A 19980-nucleotide genomic window follows, 5' to 3' on the forward strand; every position below is an offset into this window, starting at 1 on the left:
AGTTACAAGGCAGTCGGCCACGTCAAATTTAATTTTATAAATCCAATTTTAAGAAATTCTAAAATAGTCATTTTTACTCTATTAAAAATTTTTGAGATAAATTTGGTGTTTGAATAAATTATTTTGAGTTACATTTTAAATGAATTCAACATCGGAACTTATTTTAATTCAAAAGTCCTAAATTCTCGGGTACATTGCGTACCAAGTTTCTGATCCGAAAGTCAATCTGAGTGAAACCGGGAGAAATCTGAGAAATCTAAATTAAGTGGTTGTGCAGATAGTATTTTTGGAAAAATGTATTTTTGACCCCAAAACTATTTAAAGCAATGATTCTAGATCTTAGTCCATGAAGCTTGGTGAACCACTACACTCCACCTCTCCTTGCCTGATACTTTTAGAAGCCAAGCCAAATTACCATTTTGCCCTCCACCAATCATTGTTGATTCACCTAGGGTTTTCAGCCACTATAAAATGAATAGTTAGTAGACATTTCTTCCTGATTTCATCATTGTCTTCCCACCAAGAACTCTGCAACAAAACCAAGAAGAAAACAGTAAGTTTCTTAGGCTTATCCTCATCCATTCATTCATTTCCATCTAGCTTACCTTCCTTAGCTTCCTATCTCTGAGGTTCTTGTTCTTAAGGGTTGTTGTGTGGTTTGTTTGAGGTGTCTATGAGGTGAAAGAGGTAGTGGCTAACTTGGGAAGAAGGAGGAATCCCAACAAGAAGAGGAAACAACAAAGGTATAACCCCATGGACTCCCAACTTAGTCTTGGCTCTGTGAAGCCACTGTGAAATAACTAGAAATGAGTAGAAATGCTAGAATGTTGTGTGTTTGAGCTATTGGATGTCTTGTTGATGTTGTATGATGTGTTGTTGTTGATTTGGAGGTGGTTATTTGTCTGGTTTGGCTTTACAGGTGAAGAAGGAGCCACTGGTGCACCTCTCAGTGTGTACCAGTGGAAGTCACGAGCCTAGCCAACGGCCCACAAGGAGAGCCGTTGGCTAGAGCCGCGACTAGACGACCCTTGGCAAGGGTCGTGGCCCTAGGCCGCCGCTGGACGGCTCCAGGCGGCGGAGCTTCCCTAGCCCCGCCGCTAGGACCGTTGCTGGCTACCTGTGCAGTGGCCGGGCCCTTGTGGCTCAGCTACGTGTCGATTCGGACCGGGTGTCACGGGCCCTTGTGGCTCGGTACCTTGGGATCGTCATGACGCACGTTTGGCCTTTGATTTCGTTGAATTTGGATTAGAAATGAGCATGTTATGATAGAAATTGCGATGAAGTGATTTACATTTTAATGTTATTTTGAGTTCATCAGACTTGCACTGCCTATGGGATTTGCTTGTTAATATCTTCCTGATGCTATTTGAGTATTAAATAGAGAAGCATGAACATTTTGTGAATGAGAATTGTTAGAAAAGCATGACTAAAGTGTGTATTATGTTCAATGGAAATTGTAGTCTGTTTCGATAGTAGAAATGTACAGAGTATGTTATTTTTCAATCCAAGCATGATTATGTGTTCTTTGGAAGTTCACAGTGATATCTAAAATTGGAGCATGTGTTTAGTAAATTAGATTTCCAAGCATACCATGTTTTATAAAGTGCATATATGGCCAACGTGAGCCTAAGTATTATTTTCCAAAATTCATGAGCATGCGGAATGTCATTACTTTGTTGCATTGAGAAGTTGTTGAGATGTGACATGCATAAGTTTGGTGCATGATATATATATATAAGTGAGGTTTTGGAGGACCCGTTGGGACTATGTCCTTTCGGATGATGTTGACCGGATATTGCGATCCGATGTTTTGTAACGCGGTGTATTCCCACGTTACGAGGTTGGAAACTGCCCGCCAGGCTTGGAATCCTAGTCAGGGGGTGTACATGCTAAAAGTTTGATACCTGATTCCACATAGTTGAGTTTAGAACCAAGAGAGTGGTTCGGTGGATGAGATTGAGCATAAATCGGCTAGAGGCCGTACCGGGATAAGTTCGTTCACGCTACGGTGAAGTTCCTACCTCATCCATTTGTAAATAAAGCGAGTAATTGCGACTCTAAGAAATGAAAGTAAGCGAGTCCTTGTGGCTCTAAGAAACCTCCACAGAAAAGTACTCTATTTACAACGAGAGTATATGTATACTTATAGCATTTCATTGCATTTGAGTATAGTGTTGCACGAGATTGCATAATGAGAATGTTTGCAGTAGATTGTATATCGAGAATGATTACCCGAGATTATATATTGAGTATGATTGCCTTAGTTGCATATTGAAGTTGATATCTCTTAATTGCATGTTGAGAACTTGATTGCATGAGATTGTTATGGAGTTATTCTATAGAGTTGAGTTTTGCTATGTTGATTATGTGTTAGTATGATTATGTTGTTAAGTTGTTTATTGATGAAGCATGTCTGTTGATATTATATGTTGCGAGCATATAGAAAGCTTGTGGTTTATCTTAAAGTTTATCTAAGTGATTGAATTGCTTAATTTGAGAATGCGAATAAATTTTTTTTTTCCAAAGTATATACTGTAGTATTTTACAGGGTTGAGTGTGGTTATACTTAGTTTCGTGCTAACGCGTGTTTTCTACTTGTCTACTTGTTGTTTTGCAAAACCCCTTTCAGGTGGGCCCAACATTTGAGAGTTGTTCGAGTTAGACTAGTGTAGTTGATCTAGTAGTCTAAACTCTTGTTTTATTTTATGGTGTTATAGATTATGGTTGTAGACTTTTGTTTTTTTATGTTTGGTGATAGACAGTTAGACACCGGGATACTTTTCCCCAAGTTACCTTAATTTAGTAATTTCGAATGTTAGTTTGACTTGATGATTTAGTTCTATCCTTAGCCTGTGCAATCACCGTGGGGAGGTGGTTGTGGCGGTGACATTCCCACTGATTTGTTAATTAAGTTTGATTTTCCACTGCTTGGTTTATCTTAAATTAGTTTTAGAACTGTAATTAAGTTTAAGAAAAGTGGGGTGTTACAACTGGAAAATCCCCCGACAGGCAAAATCAGGTGCGTCCGGGAAGATTCCACTGACAATTGTGAGGTTGAGAGCTGGGTTTGGGGACTGGGGAGCTCGAGCGACCCAAACTGCTTAAATGTCAACAGAGACCAATAAATAGAGACATAGAAGCCCAAGGCGTCCCTGTTGGGACATTCACAGCTAATCTCGGCTTATTAGAAATATACTATATACTATGTTGTCTTCCATGCCTAACCTCACTCAAGAAGGAGGTATGATGAAAAGATACAAATACTCCCTCTCAAACAGGGCATCTAACAGAAAGAGTGACGAATGATCAAAATTGTTCTCGTCACAATAAGAATGTCCATAAATTGTCTGATTTTATTATGGAGAACCAAAATTGTCCATGCCACTATTAAGTCTAGGATCAAAAAAGTCTTTTTACTCTAAAACAATGATCAGTTAGGATCAAAAATTTATTTTCAATTGATATGTGCCGTGTATAACTATTATTATATTATATCCATGCAACACAGGAGGGTAGACTAGCTAATGACATTGACAAAGGTACATAGACTATTCATATACATATATATAGAAATTAAAAATAAAAATAAAAAAAAAAAACAATAAAATGCTCTAAATGGATACAAGCACTACACATCTGAAACAAATAGTACTCCATCTAATTATTTTTTTGGGTATAATCCAAAATTTTCACCATTAAACATAGTAACTAATTCTCTCCTTGAATGATAGTCAATCTAGAGCTTAACTTTCCGCTTGCACTTTTGAGTTTGAATGCTCCTGGTAGTGATGTTCACAGTAACAGTGCAGTTCATCTTCACCACCACATATCTGCTTATGACCTTTAAGAATTTCATCCTCCCACCCACTCTGGTATAGCTATCCATTGTCAGTAATCCAGTGCTGATATCCCCGATCAAGCTAGGCTGGGAAAGGATCCGGTCCGTTACGATATCCACCGTTATGTTCATCCTCGACGTTCGCCTCCCCTTCGTCTTCCCGGGCGGAGCCCTCGCCTCGCCCACCACCGTGCCGCGGTACGACAGGCTGCTGCTGGTGTTGCTGTACCGGAAAGACGCCAGGTTTGGGTTCTTCACGGAGACGTCGGCGGTTAGGGTCACGTTGCTGCCCGGCTTCGGCGCCCCGTTTGCTAGCTCGAGATTCTGCACGGTCATGGCGTTCAGGCGGATGATGGGCTCCTTGACTCGAAAAATGGTGAAGATGAGAACGACGATGAGGGTGGCTAGAATGAGGAGGAGGGCGGCCAGGCAGGCGCCGCACTTCAGGCATCGCTTCCGCCGGAATTCCTTCTTTTGGGTATTCGAAACTGTTTCTAAATCGTCGCTGCTCAGCCGCTCCGACGCCGGAGCTAGTGGTCGCACTTGGTCTCTCTCCATCGTCTCTTCGGACGCGTTTTTTTGTGAAGGCAACACTTGTGCCGTTGTGCGTAGCTCATTCTATATTATATTGTCTGGTGGGGCTTAATCTCTTGCCAATATTGACTTAAGTGATACATTTCCCATTTTCCAAGCCAATTAATACTACTTTTGACTTTTTTTTTTTTAAAAAAATAAATTAGGTTTGCATTGTGGTACCATTTCAAATAGGTGCTCAGAAGATTAAATCTGATGGTGAAAACATTAATGTTTAGACTGTGAAAGTATAGAACAGATATTATTTGTAAAGAGTCACGCATGCCTGTTTTAAAAAACAATTGTATGGAATTTCATTAAAATTAATTCATTCCCACGACTGCACACTTCAAGCATTTTTGAATTAAACTTAATCAATTAAAGTTAATAATCAAGAATGAAAAATGAAAATAACACCGAAATAGAAAATTCACAAGTAAAATTAATACTTTATTTGTTTTTTAGCCTAGGACAAAAAGTTGTGCGTTGATTAAAAGGGGTTAAGTTTCGATTTTTTTTTTCGAATAAAAACATGAGTAATTGTATAGTTATATTTTTAATAGACAAATAAAAGAATATATTATTTTTAACAATAAAGTTTTACCTTTCAAAAAAAAAAACAATAAAGTTTTATGTGAAATTTTTTAATTATTATTGATGAAATTAATTAAACCGGGGGTCCGACTTAACTAACCCGAATAAGGATACGAATGATATAGTAAAGGCCGTGAGACCGTAGATTGTATTAAATGTCGTAGAATTGGCTATTACAGTAGTATTTTAGGACAAAGTATGTAGGAAAATGTAGAGCGTAGATAGCGTGTCCCTTGTTAGGACAAGGAGGGGGGCTTTTATACAAGCCAAGCCCCCAACCGCCTCCCCCTAAAACGGGGGGTTAGTTGGATCTGGAGTTGACCGCGCCCGATCGCGCCAGGCCGAGCTCATCATGGGCTCAGGCCGGGCCCATGTGGAGGTCGGCCCGGCCTCCTGGAGAGGCAGGCCCGGCCTCCAACGTGGCCCGTGCGGGGGTCACGTGGCGAGGCCTCGGCCGGGGCGGGTACGTGGCGCCGCCCCGGGATCCGTTCTTGCTTCGCGCCCTCGGGTCGGTTCGGGTCGATTCCCAATATATCCGTCATCAGTCCCCCACTCTCCGAGCTGCGAGTAATCGTCAGTGAAGGAGAGTAGATGCTCCGGCCGACCCCCCAAAATGCCGACCCCGAGATGTCCGCGTCCCAGGCTTATAGGTGACGTCAAAGTGCACTTCTTGTGATAATGATGAAAACTCCATCCGGAACATGACTCCTCCATCTGCTAGGACGCATACGCACCGCCGCGTCTCTGCCATGTCACTCCGTCACGGCGCCGGCGCGGTGGCGTCACCGTGACGCTAACACGGGGGTGGCCTGCAGGCCGCGCCTCCGTGGCCCCTCGGCCGACCTCCCGGGCTCAAGCCACGCCGGGGTCAGCCTCGGCGACGGTCGTCCCCCTCTGCCGAGGTCATGCCATCCTCCGGCGCCGAGGTCGTGCCAACCCCGGGGTCGGCCGACCTCGCGTGCCGACCTGCCACGCCGAGGTCGGGCTGACCTCGACCTCGGCCTAGGGCTGAGGTCCTCCAAACCGCCCCTGATTTTTTTTTTCGAGCCTAAGCACTCGGGCTCCTCCATCGGGGTTGGTATGCGAGGTCTGGCCTCGTGCCCCCTTAGGGTGCGATAGCCGCTCCGTCCTAGCTCGTTCGAGCTTAAGCACTCGGGCTCCTCCGTCGGGGTTGGTACGCGAGGTCCGGCCTCGTGCCCCCTTAGGGTGCGATAGCCGCTCCGTCCTGGCTCGTTCAAGCCTAGGCACTCGGGCTCCTTCGTTGGGGTTGGTACGCGAGGTCCGGCCTCGTGCCCCCTTAGGGTACGATAGCCGCTCCGTCCGGGCTCGTTCAAGCCTAGGAACTCGGGCTCCTCCGTCGGGGTTGGTACGCGAGGTCCGGCCTCGTACCCCCTTAGGGTACCTCAGCCACTCGAGCTAAGTCCTTCCGGACTATGCCACCGGGCTCTTCCGTCGGGGTTGGTACGCGAGGTCGGACCTCGTGCCCCCTTAGGGTGCGCCTAACCGCTTGGGCCCAGTCCTGTTGGACCAAGCCACCGGGCTCCTCCGTCGGGGTTGGTACGCGAGGTTAGACCTCGTGCCCCCTTAGGGTGCGCGTTAGCCGCTCGGGCCAAGTCCTTTCGGACTGTGCCACCGGGCTCTTCCGTCGGGGTTGGTACGCGAGGTCGACCCTCGTGCCCCCTTAGGGTGCGTCCTCCGTCGGGGTTGGTACGCGAGGTCGGACCTCGTGCCCCCTTAGGGTCCGCGGGGGGAAGTCATGAGTGAGCACTCGTTCCCCCATTATTTCATGATTTTTTATATATTTTTTTTTTGGAGAACCAACTTCGTAACAAGGGTCCTACTCACAACGTGTTTCGTGACATGAAACTTTATTCCGCTTATTGTCGTTCACCAAGACATTATTGGGGGAGGGGGTCCCCCTCCTAGAATAGCAATGCCAAGATCCTCCTCTTACGTGGCCGTCCAGGTGTGGACCTGGTGGTCCTTTTGACCAATTTGGCGGCACGCCTTCAAGTAGCAACTGCAGCTCACCTTTTGGTCCCCTCGGGCGACCCCGACCCCGGTCGGTGTCCGGAATTTGAGGCACAGGTGCTCCATGGAAATCACGCACCTGAGGTCCTCTAGGGCGGGTCGGCCGAGAATGATGTTGTGGGCGCAGTTGATTTTGACGACTACGAACTCGACCTCCCACCTCCTGGTGTGAGGTGGGGTGCCTATCTCCGCCTTCAAAGTGATCGACCCCTCTGTCTCGATTGAGTCCCCCGTGAGCCCGGATAGGGGGGTTCGTACCTGCTCCAGCTGCCCTATTGAGAGTCCCAGCAGGGTGAATGTGTCGTGGTACATGACGTTGACCGAGCTACCCGTGTCCACGAGCACCCGGTGCATCACCACGTTGTTGATGTCCAGCTTGACCACCAAGGCGTCCCGGTGGGGGAGGGGCCAGTCAGGTAGGTCGGCATCGGTAAACGTGATGGGCTCCCTCTTTGGTTTCTTCTCGTGGGGTGTTCGTGTGACCTCCCCCACGTACAAGCTTCTCGCCCACCTCTTCCGCTCGGCTGGCGAGTCCCCTCCCTCGGGCCCCCCGAAGATGACGTAGATGGTACGTTTCCTCGGGGGCTGGGAGTCCTCTGTTGTCTTCTCCTCCTCCTCGGAGCTGTTGTCGTAGTGGTCCTTCTTACGGGGAGCCGAGGTGGATGGCGCCTGGCCACCCCCCTTCCTCCATACATTGCCTTGCTTCTGGCCGTGCGCCTGGCCGGGCCTCTTAATGAATTGGCCGAGGTAACCCATTTGGATGAGCTCCTCGATTTGTCTCTTTAAGAGGATGCATTCGTCTGTATCGTGCCCCTTCTGCCGGTGGAACCTGCAGTACTTATTGGGGTCCCCCCTCGCCGATATCTTCATGCACTCCTCCTTCGGAATACCACGATTCCCTGGTCCTCCGCGTGCGCCAAGATGGTACCCACAGGTTGTGTCAACGGGGTGACATAGCGTGTGGGGTTCAACCTGGGCCCCTCAACGTACTCACGTCGGTGTGGCCGTGGCGCCTTGCGCTCCTCCTGGGGCGCCTTGTCTTTTCGACCTCTTCCTTCCTCCTGTTCCTTCTTCCTCTTCTCGGCAGCCTCGGCGTCAGCGTACCTTGCTGCCTTGTCCATCAGGTCGGTATAGGTCCTGGGGGGGGGGGTACCTGATGAGGTCCTGGTGAAAAGCGCCTGACCTCAAGTTGTTTCGGAAAATCACCATGGCCGACTTCCCATCAAAGTCGGCGACCCCCATGGCCTCTTTCTTCCACTTGCTGAGGTACTCGGCCAGTGACTCCGAGCTCCCCTGCTTCAAATCACACAGGTCGGCAATTTGCTTCTTCCGCGGTATGCTGGTGGCGAAATGGGAAAGGAACTGCCGGGTGAGGTCCGCAAAGGTGGAGATGGACCCCGTCGGGAGGGATCCGAACCAATCATGCGCTTGCCCGTCCAGGGTGGCGAAGAACCCCCTACATAGGATGGCGTCTGTTGCCTCGGTGATCATCATGGCGGCCCTGTACCTGGTCAGGTGTGCCCGTGGGTCCGTGGTCCTCGAGTACGCTTTAATGGGGGGAAAGCGAAAATCTCGAGGTAAGGGCTCCTCCATGATGGCGTTTGCGAACGGGGAGGACAACATATCCTGGGGCTCTGGAGATCCGTCCCTCTCATCGATCTTCTTCTGGAGCTCGTCCATCCTCCTCCGCAGCTGCTCGACCTCTACCCGATAGGAGCTCGGAGCTCTACCATTTGTTTCACCCGATCGTTCGACCCGGGAGGCCTGCTCACGTCGCGGGTGGGGTCGGGGGACCCGCCCTGCAGACCCACGCGAAGCTGCCTCGTGTCGCGGCTGGGCGCGTGACCCATAGCTCGGCGACCTCCGAGTGGCCGATTCTTGTCGCAGTGGCAGGCGGGAGCATGATTCCTCCGCCGGTGGCCCGTTTGCTGGCCTCAGACCCAGCCTGTCCCGGGCCGACACGTGATCGCCCAACCTCTCCAGGGCGGGCCTGGTTTGGGTTGGTGCCCTTCCATCGCCGTCGCGCTGGCGGCCTCGGCGGTAGTCCCCTCCTCCCCGCCTCTCCGATGGTCGAGGCGAGTTGACCTCCCCCTGGGTGATAGGTGCCTGGGGTGGCCGGGTGCTTGGACCGCTGCGCCCACGGGTGGGAGGAAGTGGAGGTGACGCCGGCGCCCCTCGGGTGGCGCCTAGGTCGGCTTGTTCCTCTGCCCGAAGGCCCGTCGCGACATGCGCCAGCGCCGTGGAAGCTTGTTCAAAGACCGCCACCCCCTCCTGGATGAGTGCGCGAGCCGGAGCGGGGGCGACAGGGGGTGCTGGTGGCGCACCACTACTATGGTGGTTGGTGAGCTGGGCCCTCAAATCCTCCCCCGACCTAGCGGAGGCGGCTGGTTGGAAGCTGGGGGCGGGGGCCCCGTTGGGGCCGTTCCCGTTCGCGACGAGCTGGGTGCCGCGGGAACCATTGGTATGACGAGAGCTGGATCTCCATCGTGCCATCGCTGTCGATGAACAATAGTGGAGAGAGCGCTTAAGCTTGTACAGCAGCTCTCAACAAGAGCACCAATGATGGAATTAATTAAACCGGATGTCCGACTTAACTAACCCGAATAAGGATACGAATGATATAGTAAAGGCCGTGAGACCGTAGATTGTATTAAATGCTGTAGAATTGGCTATTACAGTAGTATTTTAGGACAAAGTATGTAGGAAAATGTACGTGGCGCCGCCCCGGAACCCGTTCTTGCTTCGCGCCCTCGGGTCGGTTCGGGTCGATTCCCAATATATCCGTCAATTATATTTTGAAAATTTGTTCTTATAGGCATCATTATGATTTTCCATCAAAATGGACGAAAAATAATGATTATTTGAAATAAAAGATTTATTAGTATAGAGATTTAAATTAAGCAATTTTTTTTTTAATGTTATTACATTGTAGTACCTGTTCAAATATACTTTTCACTATATGCTATCTGAGTATAAGATACTTCGCCAATCTTCTTAATTAAATCATGCAATTTAAAAGAAATGAAAAAGAAAAGGAAAAAAAAAAAAAAACCTTAACAAATTTTAGTTAATTAGTTCTCATTCCATATTCAATGCAAGTTAGCAAAACACGCAAAACAAGAGAAACATCGTTAAAATAGTCAATTATGGTGTTCGATGTTGAGTGCCACTGCCAAAAGTTTGTGTAAAAAAACTAAAAATATAATGAGTGTCTCCATGACTCCATCAGAGACTTATTACAAATTTTATTTTAATTATTTACCTACCGAAAGTTGTTAGTAAATCAAATATCTGCACATTTTCGTATTTTATTTGTCTTATAGTGTTTCGATATTCTGGCTGTCAGGTATTAATTATGTGTTCTTATCATAATTTATTAATTAAGTACTAACTAAATTGTGTGTGCGGACAATTTTTTAATTATGTTTCATATAGCTTATTTTAATCTAGCAATATGTTATAAGTTTTATTTGGTAAAACTGTAAAAGTGATGTAGTTTTTTAAAAGGGTTTATATTTGATGCACCACTGATGTATAAATGCTATACACCAACAATGAATGAGAAGATGTCATATCATTAAAAAAATAAAGTCAATATTGACTGTCTCCTTTTTTTACAAAATATTTAAGACTTATATTTTATTATGAAACTCTTTTATTTTTAATTAACAAAATATATCTACTTTCCTAAACGTATTTATTACTTAATTATTATGTGTGTGTATGAGTGATTTATCTTTCGACATTTATCAACCTTGATAACAATTAATTTACAAAACACTTATAATTCAAATAAGTTAACTTATCAGTTTTCAATATTTAATTTTAGTTACATTTGCTAAATAAAGCCTTAGTTAAATTGACTGTTACAAATAGATTTAGATGACATTTGTTGCCATCATTTAAATCGAAGGCATTTGATGCTACAAGATAATATTCTCAACAACTCTATTCTTGGCTCCTTCCAATAATTGAAGGACTAATTTCATACTATAAATATGAATATATGATTGAGAAATTAAAAGTATGGAAAATGATACATTTTCTCCTGAGTTATATATATAGAGCACTTTTCTCCCTAAATTATTCAGGTAAGCATATTAGTCCCTCAATTATTCTAAAAATTGTGATTTTCTCCCCTGATATATTAAATGGACATTTCTACCCTTAAAGTAAAAATTATTCAGGTAAGCATATTAGTCCCTCAATTAAACAAATTATTGCGTATACGTAGGGATGACCACGGTTCAGTCCGAACTGAACCGGACACTATAGCAATCGAATTAAAAGTTTCGGTTATGATTCAGATCCAGAACCCAATATTTGGATTCCAGTTTATTGGACACTATAGCAATCGAATTAAAAGTTTCGGTTATGATTCAGATCCAGAACCCAATATTTGGATTCCAGTTTATTAAAATTATGAATTGAAAAAACTGGATCCTAAACCGTGAACTGGTGGTTCCGGATCCGGCTCGCAATTTTTAACCGTCTTTATTTTAAAAATTTATTTTTTAATTTTAAAATAGTCTAAATTCAACAATAAATGTATTTTATTTTTTTTAGTTCGGAACATGAATCGATTGTTCCGGTTCGCGATTGTAATAAACTCAAAATATCGGGTTTCGATTCTAAATTGTAATTGAAATATTTTGGTCGGGTTGCTATAGTGTCTGTTTGGTTTGAATCAAATTGTGATCATAATTTGTTGGAGAAGGAAAATAAATAAAATATTTATTTCAAATATTTATTTTAAAGGTAAATATGTCTATTTAACATTTCTGGAGAAAATAACCACTTAAATAATTTAAGGGAGAAAGTGTTATAAGTATATAACTCAGAAGAAAAAAATGTTATTTTCCCTTAAAATATTATCATTTTAAAATACTAATTAAATCTGACATGTAATTGTTAGTTGGTTGTTGGGGAAAGTGTTATTAATTCAGCTTGCTGTATGCATAAATACATAATGCGTGTCCACCACGTACTCACCACCATAATTGTTCATCCGTAATCGTCAAAATAGTCATCAACTTCTTCACATAATTACAACTTAATTAAAAGTTACCACAAATTTTGAAAAGAAAAAAAATAAAAATATTTTACCAAATAAAAAAGGAATAAGGGTCAAATAGGCCATCGAACTGCACACAATAAAACAATTAGGCCATTGAACTTAAAAAACCAACAATTAGGTCCCTAAACTAATCAATTTCAAACAATTCTTCCAAATTGAAGGTTTCCAACAGGTCAACAGGTCATCTCCCAAATTAATTATTTTAAAAAAAATATAAATTTTAAAAATTAATTATTTATAAATTAAAAAAAAAAAAAAAAAAAAAAAAAAAAAAAAAAACTGGAATCCAACCGGAGACGGTTGAACCAGTTTTTTTTTTTTTTTTTTTTTTTTTTTTTTTTTTTTAATAATTTAAATAATTAGTTTTTAAAATTTAAATTTTAAAAAATAATTAATTTGGAAGGATGACCTGTTGACCTGTTGGAAACCTTCAAATTGAAAGAATTGTTTGAAATTGATTAGTTTAGGGACCCAATTGTTGGTTTTTTAAGTTCAGTGGCCTAATTGTTTTATTTTGTGCAGTTCGATGGCCTATTTGACCCTTATTCCAATAAAAAAATCTGATCCATTTGGAAGCATGAAAAATAATTTCTGGAAGTTTTTTTTATTCATTCTGATAAACAAAAAAGTGTCATATTTGACGAAAAATGTCTTCTTAAATTTTTAATCGAAAGATATTTTTTAAATTATTTATTTTTCTGTTTTCTCTTATCTCTCATAATAATAATAATAATAATAATAATAATAATAATAATAATAATAATAATAATAATAATAATAATAATAATAATAATAATATTATTATTATTATTATTATTATTATTATTATTCTTATTCTTATTATTATTATTATTTACAGTGAAATGAACCACAAAATAAAAAAATAGTTTTATAAACTTCAGTAAAAGACCGGAAATTAAAATATTTTTCAGAAGTGAGTCATTGTTTGGAAATCATTTTCCTGAAAATATTTTTCAAGTTTTCAAATGGACCCTTAATAAAATAACCCCAACCAAGTTAGTGAAGCTATTGGCTTTGATAACCACAAAGTTCTAAGTTCGACTTCTCAAGGGAGTGACCTATTGTTCTTCTTAGTTAAGATGGTCAGTTTGGGCAGGGACGAAGCCAGGATTATATGATTCGGGGGGCCAATCACGATTTAAGACTGAACAACTAAATACATTAATATTCATTTAATATATACCAACATAGATCATTACATTACAAATATACTAAAATTTAGAACGTCTCTCTTGCATATCACGAAAATCATCTATAATTGAATCTATACTAAATTGTTTTGCAATTTGCTTTTCAATGTACACTAACAAACAATCATTAAGAAATTGATCATCCATCTTGTTACGAAGTGTAGTCTTGACTATTTTCATGGCAAAAAAAGATCGTTCGGTAGTAGCTGTAGATACGGGAAGCGTGAGAATGAGAGCTATTATTCTGAACACAAGAGGATATATGTCCAATTTTCTAGTTTTCACCATCCATTGACAGAGATCAGAAATACTTTATAGTTCTCTAAAATCAGGAAGTTGTTGCACATGTTCAAAATGTTCAAGTAGCATTCTTAATTGCAAAATCTCATAATCTGCAAAGTCTTGTGGGTAAAACTTCTCTACCAACTTGCAAATGTCATCAATTCTGAATGATATACGCATTTCTTTTGGATCAAGGGATGAACTCAGAACAATTAACTCCATTGCTTTTATCATCAAACCTATTGTTCAACTCTTGCAACTGAGAATCAATCACCGCATTAAAAATATCAACTTTGTAATGATGTCCAACTGTTAATTCATCTTGTTGATTCCTAGCCCTTCCTCTTCTTGCAATATATTGAGCATCAAAATCTGGCACACTTATATTGACTTTTTCACAAAAAGACTTCACAGTTGAAACTAATTCATCCCATCCATTATCTCTTAATTTTTGAATAAGCAATTTAGTAGATGTCACAAGATGCATTGCATTCAATATATCTTGAGATTGGATTTGCAAAGCTTGACAAAGCATATTAGAAATCTCTAAAACTTTTCTCATGAGGTGCATAATGAATACAAATTCAAAAGAAGTCATTACCTCATAAGCTGCATCGGTATCTCCACGGTGAGTAGGTGTAGTTCCATCTTCAATAATATTAAGTAAAACTTCACATGTTGCACTAAACATTCTCATCAAACTTGATATGGATTTCAAATGAGAACTCCAACGAGTATCACCGGGCCTTTGTAAAGAACCAATTTGATTAAGACTCCTCCCACTTTCAAGCTCTTCGATATTAAGCAAATGAGCAATATTTGAGGCATGAGCAGCTTTCAACTGGTCATTGCGCTTACATGAAGCTCCAACAACATTAATAATGGAGTTCAACTTAGTGAAAAAGTGATCGACATGGATGACTTCTTTTGATGAAGCTACTAATGCCAATTGCAATCGATGCGCAAAACAATGAACATAATAAGCATAAGGACATTTATCCAAGATTAAAGCTTTCAATCCATTCCACTCTCCACGCATGTTACTTGCACTATCATAACCTTGTCCTCGAATATTATGACGAGATAAGATAGAAAAGATATCTTCTTTCAATGTTGATGCAATAGTGTCCTTAACATGAACAACTCCAAAGAATCGCTCTTGTATAAAGCCATCTCTATCAACAAATCTCAAGACAATTGACATTTGTTCCTTCTTTGATTCATCTCGAGCTTCATCAACAATGATACAAAATTTTGCATCACCAATTTCTTCTCAGATAGCGCTTTTTTACTTTAGTTGCCAACACTTGCAAAATTTGTTTTTGTATTGTTGGTGATGTATATGTTGCATTTCGTGGAGCTTTATCAAGAACTTTTGTTACTTCATCATTAAAAGAGGCAATGAAACTCAATAACTCTAAAAAGTTTCTACGATTTGTTGATGTTATTAACTCATCATCACCTCTAAAAGAACATCCTTGAAATGCAAGCCATCTCGTTGCCTCTATTGAAGTTCTCAAATGAAGTCTATTTTCAACTACTTCTTCAGATGTGAATTTCTCAATATGTTGTGCAATATGTGATTGTTGGTTCATGAGATCTGCGCAAGCTTTCTCAGCATTTCGATGAGGAGAGGTGAGATCTTTTCCAATATGTGCTAAAAATGAGCAATTTTTTCCATCTCTAACTTTCTTCCATGAACGAAAACCATTGGTAGTAAAAGCATGCAATCCGGAAGGCCCATCTTGAGTATGAAATAAATAACATGGTAGACAAAATGCTACATCTTTACTAAGAGAATATTCTAACCAAGAAGGGAATAATTTAAACCAAGATGCTTGAAAACTACGAGGATGCTTTTCTCCAGATTTTGGATACTTTGAAAGCAAACATTGATATGGGCAGACCTTGATATAAGCTCTCCTAACTTCATCACGTTTGTCAACGGGGCACATCCATATTGGTAGTCGCAATCCCGGATCACGTTCTAATGCTTGAATGTCTACCTTCTCATTTATTTCAATTCTTTGAGATTTTTCAGGACGACTTTCAGAATTCAATTGATCAACACTTGTAGATGGATTTACTTGAGATGATGAATCTTCAGAATTCTTTCTTTTAAAAAAAGTATCAATTTTTTGTGTCCTTTTCATTATAGCTCAATCTTCAATTCCTATGTTCACAATTAATCACAATATTAATATTTTGGTAAGTAAATTAAATATTTAAACTAACCAAGTCAATTCAACATTTAAACATATAAGTAATGACATAAAACAAATGAGGACAAAACACTTTAAGACTAATATGATACAAATATACAATATTTAATTTCATTAGTATAGTATATTCATTCAATTCATTTATTTAAATTATGTCTTCCACAAGGACCACAACATTACTTTTTCTTTAATTTCTTTCTTCTCACTTCTGTTTTACATTTTTGAATTGTTTTCTTTTTTTTTTTTGCCAACCAAATTAAATTCATTTTTGTTGTTTGAAATTATTATATTGTATTAGTATATAGACTAACGCACTCAGCTATTTAATATGAATTCTCAATGTGTTTCTCAACCTTTCCTACTCGACTAGTTTGATGTTAGCCATTAATTGAAGAAAACTAAAAGCATAAACTTAAAGAAAATAAACTTTGAACATTGGAGTTAATAATAAATGTACTCTTCCACAAAATATATAATAATACAAATTTACAAAGTAATTATTTAAAGCTTCAAAACAAATGAAAAAAAAAATTACCATATTCATTGTTGAAGAGAAGAAGAATAGTTGATTGAGGAAGATGAAACCGAAAGCTAAGAGTGGAAGAATGGAAGACAACATTTGTTGGGGCCTTGGGGGTTTCAGAAGAAAAAATATTTGTTTTGTGAGGCTCAATGGTACTACACTACTATACTAGGCTATTACTACTCTACTAGACTAGGAGGGGCCAAATATATATATATATATATATATATATATATATATATATATATATATATATATATATATATATTAATACTATTTTTTTGGGGGGTGGGGGTGGGGGGGGGGGGGTAAGGCCCCCTACACATAGTACATAGTTCCGTCCTTGAGTTTGGGGCAACGTACCCAGTGCACACCTGGATTGTGGCTACGAGTTTCTCTCGTCACCCAACAAAACTCACTTAAAATGTTTTCCAGTATTATATCTTTTTTCAATACTACTGACTATATTACAATATAGTATCTGTCCATACATACTTTATCAACCTATTGAAGTACAAAGAGTCAATGCCCTCACTGGAGTTCGAACATGTGACCTCCCATTTGAGAGAGAGCCACAGATATACCATTTGTTTTCTTAATTATAATATTTTTATTGTGATTTCGGCCTACTCTAGCTCTCCTTCCCGGGATGGTAACGCTTTAATTGCAAGTTGTATGCCTAGGTAGTGATATATCTGAATGTAAAGAATGATATGCAAAATGCAAAATGAAAAAGCTCAGAGAGAGAGAGAAAGAGAATACACCATCCAAATTTTCATTCATTCATTCTCTGCTCTATCTCTGAATACAACCATAATTCCTTTACATTCACTAGGAAATAGGGGAAAACTATATTTAGTGGGATAATGGCCACTAACTACAATAAATATATACTCGTAATTATTTATAACACTTCCCCTTGGCCATTATCAAATCATACTCAGACCTCGTTAAAAATCCTGCTAGAAAAACCCTGTGAGAAAAACGTAGTTAAGGAAAAGAATACACAGAGTATGTAACATAATATGTTACACCAATTGCCTCATTAAAAACCTTTTGCCTAAGAAAAAAACTCAATGGAAGAAAAACTGAGCTAAAGGAAAAAGAGTACAACTATAAGCCTTTAGGGCATACTTTTCAGGATTTTCATGTATGTATATTCATGAGTGCCTAGATGTTGTCGCTCCCATGAAGACAATAGCCTTCCAAGCTTACGCATTCCAATTTTGTGAACATATTTTTCGAAAGTTGACGTAGGCAGGGATTTAGTGAACAAATCTGCCAGATTATCACTAGAGCGAATCTTTTCAACAATGATTTCACCACTCTTTTGGAGTTCATGCGTGTAAAAGAACTTAGGCGCAATGTGTTTACTCATTTGTGCAACACATGCAACATTGTCCTCATACAGGACAGTGGGGTTGTCAACTCCGTTCGCTATACCACACGAACTATGGATATGATGTATCAACCACGAATTATGGATATGATGTATCAACGAACTCAGCCATACACATCCTCGCGAGGCCTTATATAAAGCAATGATTTCTGAGTGATTAGATGAGGTAGCAACTAGGGTCTTCTTAATTGACCTCCAACATATAGTTGTACCTCCACAAAGGAAAACATAACTAGTATGTGATTTGGCATTTTGAGGGTCAGACATATAGCTGATGGACAATTTTAATGTGTCCTCGCAAGTGCACGAGTCAGTTGAAGTAATAGTGTGCTAAGGGCAAGAGTCGAACCCACAAGGAATTGATACTAAGCAATTTAAATAACTTAAAATTAAAATTACTTAAAACGAAAATGCTCAGAATAAACGAAGGCTAATATAAATGCCAAAATAATTAAACCACAACTAAAAGATGCTAAGCAAGTAATTATCATTCAAAATGGAAAAGCCCAAGGTCGTGAATGAATAACCATTACTATTCTGCATTTTAAACTCTAATAAGTATTAGAGCCCAGATGAAACAACAAGATTCCCTATGTAGACAAGTCAAAGTGGAAATCTTGATTTTATAAACTAAAATAAAATAACAATATAAAAATGCCAATGAATTCTAAAACTTGAAGTTTGCAAAATGCTAAAATCAATTACAATTAGCAAAGTACTACTGAACTGTAAAATATTTAGGCGAATCCAATAAAACAAAGAATTAACAAATTAAAGAACAGGTAGAAATTCTTATGCCAAGATGCTGCCAAAATTGAATTAACGCCGACCGAGATGACAAAGTCGTTGCCGGAAATAATTTGTCGTCCAGATTAGCCCTGACCACGGCCGGAAATTCAAAGCTGCTGGAAACTAATTCTCCCCCTCCGGAATTGGTCCGGGACCAATTGATCTTTGCTTTTATCGCCTCCGGAATTGATCCGGGGTGAATTGATTTTCTTCTTCAGAATCTCCATCTATTTATATTGCCTCAGCTCGCGATGTTCAAGACTGACTTTTTCCTCTACCATTAGAGTCGCTCGCAATGTCCGAATGAAACTCCGATCAGAACTCTGCGATCCATCAATTTCTCTTCGTCTACTCTTCCTCGACCCGTTCGTAGCATGCTGGACATGAGCTTATTTTGTGAAATGGGATTAGCTTGTTTGGGTCAAGACTCAAGATAATGGGCCTGTTAAAATAATATTACTATTCCGTAATATGGATAAAGAAACCCAAAATACTAAAAGTAATAATAAAAAGCCTATTACCTTATTTATTTAAGAATAACTAAAAACAAACATTAATAATAAAAAACATATACATCTTCTATTATATTAAAGCAGAACCCTATGGTTCCCGCCTAATTGTTGTTCAGATTGGCGCAATAAGGAACAATTTCGGATTTGTCTACTAATTATAGTTATTCATAATAAACAAATATAATTAATGCGCCGTTTCAAAATACGATCAGTCCTAATTGATACAGTCTTCTACTTTGCCGATGGTAGTAGAACTCTAGAACTCTAGAACTAATAGAATACAAATAATACAAAAAGGCGCAACACAATATTAATTACATTGTTGTTACAATAGTTAATATTTAATATATTATATTAAAAATCTAAAAGGGCATAACAATGGTGTTAAATACTCAATAGGGATTTAAAAACTAGCTTCATATCTCCGATGCAACGTATCAGATGACGACCTTGAGTATCCTACGCATCTGATCCTCAACCACTATATAAATAAGGCCGGTAATAGACAAAGGCCTATGCATTTATCCGCACGTTGCTGAACAACAAATCCCTTCCAAAAATATCTCTCATACATCATGTACCCAATGGTTATTCTCTTAGGAATTTGCCGAGAGTGATGAAGGGAAAAGTCCTCTTGCGGTTGGTGTTGCTGGCAACCAAGATGCTGTGCGTGATAATTTAGTTGTAAAGAGAAGCCTTCTGGATGAGTTCTAATCAACACAAACTTCAAAGGACAAAGTCATTCTCAATGTTAAGCTTGAAGGAGTAAAGTGAGTTCTCTTAATTTAGTCTTTTTTTTAAAAAAAAAAAAAAAAAAAAAAAAAAGCTATATTGTACTCAGAAAATATTTGAGCTGTTTTGAAAAAAATGATGCATCAAACTGTATTATCATCATTTGCAAGCAGTGAATGTTAATTATATTTAATTTG

At 40.1% G+C, this 19980-nt stretch overlaps 4 protein-coding genes and 1 long non-coding RNA gene across 5 annotated transcripts; 1 reads left to right on the forward strand and 4 right to left on the reverse strand.

Moving 5' to 3' along the window:
* Positions 1-477: 477 nt before the first annotated feature.
* Positions 478-2836, forward strand: LOC109188600. The gene is made up of 3 exons (XR_002055457.1): positions 478-553; positions 668-743; positions 2630-2836. It is a non-coding gene; the product is annotated as an uncharacterized LOC109188600 (long non-coding RNA).
* Positions 2837-3664: 828 nt separating this feature from the next.
* On the reverse strand, positions 3665-4487 carry LOC109188599. Its single transcript, XM_019339230.1, has one exon. It carries the CDS (start codon positions 4394-4396, stop codon positions 3737-3739), a length of 660 nt encoding a protein of 219 aa, XP_019194775.1. The 5' UTR covers positions 4397-4487; the 3' UTR covers positions 3665-3736.
* Positions 4488-6955: 2468 nt separating this feature from the next.
* LOC109188624 lies at positions 6956-7906 on the reverse strand. Its single transcript, XM_019339253.1, has one exon. The coding sequence runs from the start codon at positions 7904-7906 to the stop codon at positions 6956-6958; it is 951 nt and encodes a 316-aa protein (XP_019194798.1).
* Positions 7907-13796: 5890 nt separating this feature from the next.
* On the reverse strand, positions 13797-14810 carry LOC109188625 (zinc finger MYM-type protein 1-like). The gene has a single exon (XM_019339254.1). The coding sequence runs from the start codon at positions 14808-14810 to the stop codon at positions 13797-13799; it is 1014 nt and encodes a 337-aa protein (XP_019194799.1).
* A 55-nt stretch (positions 14811-14865) lies between these two features.
* On the reverse strand, positions 14866-15759 carry LOC109188626 (zinc finger MYM-type protein 1-like). Its single transcript, XM_019339255.1, has one exon. The coding sequence runs from the start codon at positions 15757-15759 to the stop codon at positions 14866-14868; it is 894 nt and encodes a 297-aa protein (XP_019194800.1).
* Positions 15760-19980: the final 4221 nt, after the last annotated feature.

This window comes from Ipomoea nil, unplaced genomic scaffold, assembly GCF_001879475.1.
Source record: "Ipomoea nil cultivar Tokyo-kokei standard unplaced genomic scaffold, Asagao_1.1 scaffold1447, whole genome shotgun sequence".
Classification (NCBI taxonomy): domain Eukaryota; kingdom Viridiplantae; phylum Streptophyta; class Magnoliopsida; order Solanales; family Convolvulaceae; genus Ipomoea; species Ipomoea nil.

Bases quoted from the DNA above. Each gene is read 5' to 3' on its own strand.
- LOC109188599 (XM_019339230.1), bottom strand. From the start codon at position 4,396: ATGGAGAGAGACCAAGTGCGACCACTAGCTCCGGCGTCGGAGCGGCTG.
- LOC109188624 (XM_019339253.1), bottom strand. From the start codon at position 7,906: ATGAAGATATCGGCGAGGGGGGACCCCAATAAGTACTGCAGGTTCCAC.
- LOC109188625 (XM_019339254.1), bottom strand. From the start codon at position 14,810: ATGTCAATTGTCTTGAGATTTGTTGATAGAGATGGCTTTATACAAGAG.
- LOC109188626 (XM_019339255.1), bottom strand. From the start codon at position 15,759: ATGAAAAGGACACAAAAAATTGATACTTTTTTTAAAAGAAAGAATTCT.